General features: G+C 37.9%; 1 protein-coding gene across 1 annotated transcript in view; it reads left to right on the top strand.

Moving 5' to 3' along the window:
* Positions 1-696: 696 nt before the first annotated feature.
* The window catches only part of WDR26 (WD repeat domain 26), a 26030-nt gene continuing 21112 nt past the window's right edge, over positions 697-5614 (top strand). The window contains exons 1-2 of the mRNA XM_010143453.1: positions 697-793; positions 931-987. Coding sequence (XP_010141755.1) covers positions 713-793; positions 931-987 — 138 coding nt within the window. The 5' untranslated portion in view covers positions 697-712. The remainder of the gene's footprint in view (positions 794-930; positions 988-5614) is intronic.

The raw sequence follows: 5614 nt of genomic DNA, 5'->3' as shown, positions 1-5614 counted from the left end.
AGTAAGTCCCATAAAAGTCATCATGTAGCTACCACAACAGAAGTCTTCAAAACACTGTGGAATGGGTCAATTATAGAGAACTTAGCACATAAAATAAATTGCCTCTGACACAAGAGGCAAGTATACAGCAGCAGACAACTCGTGACTGTTCATAGACGACACCACAGTAAATAAGCTATTTTTAGTGTAAAAGGGGGAGGGCTACAGGTTCATGAGTTTGTTTATTTTATTTTAAGGAGCCAGTCTTTTAATACTTGATGAAGAAGAAAAAGTTAGGCCTGTTGCAGATGCAGTAGCTCTCCATGTTCTTGGGTGGTGGGGAGGGGGTTGGGGAGGAGGGGAGGGGGGGAAGGAGAGGGCAGGGGATGGTAGCCAGTAGCTAACAGCTTTCTAGCCTGTATCTTCCTTCGTGAAGTTTATTCTCTGTGCAAGGATGACTGTGGTGGGTGGTAAGTCACATACTTTATGGTACTTCAGCAAAGCTTTCGAGGTGATTGACAACTCGCTTTAGATGTAGGTAGCTGTTTACGTGTCTCGGGCAACTGAGATGCTCTTTTGGACGAGCATCTGAATCTGGTCATAGTATTCATACTTTATTAAAGTTTCTTTTAAATATGGTTAACTGTTTTAGCAGGCGGTATATTTGTGAGGGTAAAACTGGTCGGGTTTTTTTACACTGTATCTCTCCTGCAGCCAGACTGTTGATCTTCTCATGCAAGAGTCAGGATGTCGTTTAGAACATCCTTCTGCTACCAAATTCCGCAATCATGTCATGGAAGGAGAATGGGATAAGGTAACGTAGGGCTTATAGGACTGTATTAACCACTGTGTAAATTTATAGTATCTGTGAGAGAACTCAAAATCCACCCTCCTTATATATGTTTTTGTTTGTTTTCTTGTTTTTTGTTTTTCTTATGCTGATTTCTGCAGGCTGAGAACGACCTGAACGAACTTAAGGCCTTAGTGCATTCTCCGCATGCAATTGTGGTAAGAGGCACACTTGAACTCTTTCAGAGCTGTGTAGTTGGACTAACTGTAGTGGTGTAATCTTTCACTATGGAGTTTGTTGTCCATAGTTCTTTTCTTTGTTTATGTTAAGCAGCTTGCATGTTATCTCAAACATCGTACTAATTTGAACTTTTTTATTCTTTTTTAGAATGTGAGATAGGAGGCCTAAAAGTATTGAGGCTAATATTTGGTGTAGTGAATGTTTAAACTTTGTTAAACATACTTAACTGATAAAATGTAATTCCTCTAACAGTCCTAAAATAGGTCAGTTTCTGTAGAAACTGCCTATGTTGAATACTAATTTCAAACTTGAAATACTTCTCACAATCTCTGTGTTTATGGAAGTTAGATTTTCTTGAGGGAAGAAAAGTTTAGAGATGAAATGCGGTAAATACTAATGTGGAGTTGGCATTGTAATAGCACATTGCAAGAATATGGAGGCTGCTATAGACCATGAACAATACTGTTGCTTTTCCAGATGGCTTCTAAAGAGCAAATGCATTTGTATTGCTGTTTGGGATTTTATTCAGAGCTTTTTCTCTTTGCCTGGCTTTTCGTTAAAGATGAACCTAGAAATAAAAGGTTGGTAGATCCTGTGAGTTGACAATTGCAGTATGGTTGTTATGATTTCGGTTATGTTGAGGAAAGTGTTTCGTGGTTTGTTTTTTCTATCTCAAGATGGAAGTCATTACTTAGCTTTTCAAATGGCTTGTTCTGTTTGTGTTTAAACATAAATTTTAACAAAATGCGGTTAGAACACCTATGGTCACTTACAAAGAAAGCAGTAGCAAGTCTTGTCGAAGTGTCTGTGATTGTAAACAATGAAGAATCAGCTGATGGCTGCTTAGCTCTGCTTCTAGCTGATTCATTTGTTGTCAAGACAATTTCCTGTCTGGTGGGGGAGGGAGAGAAAGAGAGAACAGGAAGTGAAGTAGGAGAAACAGATGTTTGACAAAACATCAGAGTGTACTTGAGAGAAGTTTACATTCTGTTCTATTAATTTGGTCAAATCTTGGCACCTCTTGATTAGATTACTAGTTCACTTTCTTTTCTCAAAGACTTCATATACCTAAGATTCACTGTTCAAATAGAGTGTTGCATGCAGCTTTCAATAGTTTGTGGAGCCTGAAAGTATGAAACCACTGATTGTGAATATGAATGGTCATTTGAAGCAGAATTTCTCACGTTTCTCGCTTCTGAAGTTATCGAGTTTCTCTATGGTATTAAAGTGTTTTACGTGGCTGGGAGTCAAGAGGTTTAACTGAGTATCAGCACTGTACTTTTTGGAGAACTTAATCTGAGGGAAAAGGGGATGTTTTCCTTCTGTTGTTTTGGAGGGCTCTGAAAGCATGCTGCTATTTAATGGTGATGTTTAATTGCTTGAATAAAACTTGGTGCAATAAAAATACTTTGTTTAGAATGAACTTCACCTGAACCAAATATCAACCATTTTCTTTTTAGAGTTGTTCTCCTTTATATAAACTTCCTATAATTTAAAACAGATAACAGTGTTAAATGTCTTACACGTGTGTAAGACAATACTGATTTGCAAGGATTGACCTCGTCCGTGCTCCATTTCGTGTGCATTGTCTCCACCTCCCTCCTTGCCTGGCTTTTTTGTACGTGGTTGAGATTATGGCTGGGTATTAGCATAGTCAGCAGCCGGACAACTAGTGAAAGATCATTACAGGTAAGGAGGGACGCTTTATGCTCTGTAGGTAATCCTGGCTGCCACAAAGTCAGAGCTAACGAAGATGATAAATGTCTTGATTAGGGGAAGTCCAAACAAGATGCTCCTGCAGGTAACCCTTTTAAAATAGAAAATTAGATTTTGTGTTTCCTGACTTGTGACTCACACTGTATGACTAGACATTTCAAAAATGTGTGCATACAAGAAGAATGGGTACCTAAATGTTCAAATGACACAGTATTTAAAGTAGGGCGTGTGTGTTTGGTGGTTTGGTTTTGGTTTGTGGTTTGGTTTTCTTTTTCTTTATAGTTAATAGGACCTGTACAAAATAACCAGGATACATAGCTGCTTTTGGAATGTCTGGTCAGTGAAGGCGATACATATGTATTTTGTATCTTGTTTTGTTTTGTTTCTATAAAGTGCTGTAAATTCTACAGGTGAAAACACTAAACATGAAATGGCTGCTCTCAATTTGTAAACCTTTGATGCTGTGTGTTGATATGTTGGGGTGGGGGACAGGGATGATGACACAACACACACCACAGTCTGCTATTTCTATGTGTGTCAACACAGCTGAGTGCTATATAGTGTGTGATTAGTCACGTTTACTTTTCCAGCATATAAGATACAGCTGTCTTGAGACAATCTGTAGGAAAACTTAATAGTTAATTCAAGCATGTTATTTTTCCTTGAGTAGCACGTAGAACATACTAGCTTCAAGACAGCCTAAGGTTTTGCTTACTTTAGGGCTACGAAAGCATATTATGGCATCTGTCTTCAATAACTAATTGAACCTAGGAAGAAATGTGGGGATTATTCTTCTGTAGTCATCTAGAATATACTTTCAAGTTGTCCTCTTTATGTTTTATTTTCATGTACTGAAATGGGGCTTTCCTGTAGTTTTGGAGGTATACGGCCCACCGCAGGCAATACAACAAAGTGATTTATATCTCATTGTTTGAGCAAAGTGCTCCACCTGCCTGTGTGGTGTCCCTCTTGCTCTTGTTAAATTCTTTAGGCCAGAACATTTCCTGCTCTTTACATTATCAAATCTTACATTTAAGTTTTGGATTTTTAAGTGCTTTTATCAGTGTTTTACAAGACTGTTGAAGTAATGAAAATTGGGGTCTTAGTTCTGCAGGCTGTAAGCAGATCGCTTCTGTGTTGAGTTTGTCTTGAAACATCAGCTGGTAACTTAGCACATTTTTTAGTTAACTATTCCTTGAAGTGAAGAAGGTGTTTCAGCAGTGTTTATTTGTTTTGAACTCTTAGTGCAGTAAGAAGCTTGCTAAGATATGCAAAATTACACCATAAATCTAATTCTGTTATGCATTTTACTTTTTAAACTTGTGAAGATTTACTACTGTAACCAGTGACCAAAATGGCCCAGTTTCTTTACTGTGATAGGATGCTTATCCTATTATTTTCACAGTTGCGTTGCTGAGGCTTTCACCGTTGATTACTTGGTGCCGGTGAATCATGGTGCATGCAAAACTTCCTAGGATTTAAGAATCCTAGGGGCTTTCCTGTCAATAAAGGAGTAAAGTATGAAACATTCATATTAGTAATTGAAGGCTGTAGTTTTAAAAAGGCAAAATGCTAATAGTACATAAATTAAAACAAAAAACCCCTGTAAATCTCCTAACTCCATCTTAGGTTTGCCTCAGGGTGATCAGAGGTTCAACTTCCACTTAAATAATAGCTTCTAGAAACAACTGTGTGATGCACTTTATTCTCATGTTCTCTCTAGAGTTAAAAGGCAGGATGAGGTAGTGATAACTGAACAAAACCAGCCAGGCTGCAGTGCTGGAACTGTTGTAATGGACTCTTCCATGGGTCTTACAGGGTGAAGAATCTGCTATAAGCTAAGTGATGGTGGTGTCTGGATTTAAATTGCTCAACAGAAGAGAGAGTTATGATGTTGAATTTCCACTGCAAGCACTAAGATACTAACGACAAATCCCAGGCACTTCTATTATGTTGTACATGGTATAATTTGGATTATGACAATTTTTATTTCCGTTCTTTGGAAGATACTAAAGAATATGGAAAATGAGTAAGCTGTTCTTGTGGGTGCATTGCCTCAGATTAGTTTTATACTTGTTCTATTCTACTTAATAGTAGGGTGTTTGCCTCTATCTTACGGTTGCCAGTACTATAAACAGCTTGTTTGGGCTCCAGAAGAGATGAAAATGGTCTTGTCTATCATGTGTAGGTGGTATTGGAAGTAATTAGCAGTACTGTCAGTAGGGCATATAAGTACCTGAGAGAAAATGAAGACAAAATTCAGTTGTTCAGTGAAATCTGTTTGTCAGCAAAGTCAGTAGTTGCACAAAAATAAGTAGTAGGAGACTGTGAGTGTCCAGATTGGAATTAAAAAAAAATTCCTTGAAATATGATGTCACTGGAGTGTGACTTTCACCTTACGGAGGCGGTGTTCATGCCATTGTTTGAGTATGCTGTAGGGCAAGTTTTGGAGCAGTTATGAAAATAGCTTAGAAAAATCAATTTAACTTCCCTATCAAAACTTTACTCTAGTCCCTGCCTTTTGCAATAGAAAAGTTACAGTTTAAAACTGCTTATCTTTTATTCTAATTCTCCCATTATGTGAAGAGTAGACTCCTGCATGGAATATCTAATATTGTGGTGTTCTGGAGTCTTTTATATTGCTAATATGCCAGAGTCACACATGGCACTAATGACTCTTTTGGGAAGTTATACTTTCTAATCCAAAACTGAAGTTATACCTCTTTGGAAAACTTGGCAACGGTGTTCTGCATAGTAGTGTGCCTGTAATGCTTCTGTGGAATTTTTGGGGCTGGTGATACAAAACTGGTTTTTAGGATTTTCTGCCTGGTTTTTACTTTTTTCCCTTGAAGAAATTCACATGCCAAGCCCTAAAAGGAGGGAAGGGGA

Source organism: Buceros rhinoceros, unplaced genomic scaffold (genome assembly GCF_000710305.1).
Source record: "Buceros rhinoceros silvestris isolate BGI_N320 unplaced genomic scaffold, ASM71030v1 scaffold34489, whole genome shotgun sequence".
Taxonomy (NCBI): domain Eukaryota; kingdom Metazoa; phylum Chordata; class Aves; order Bucerotiformes; family Bucerotidae; genus Buceros; species Buceros rhinoceros.
The sequence above is the reverse complement of the archived record's forward strand: the minus strand, read 5'-3'. Positions and strand labels throughout refer to the sequence as shown.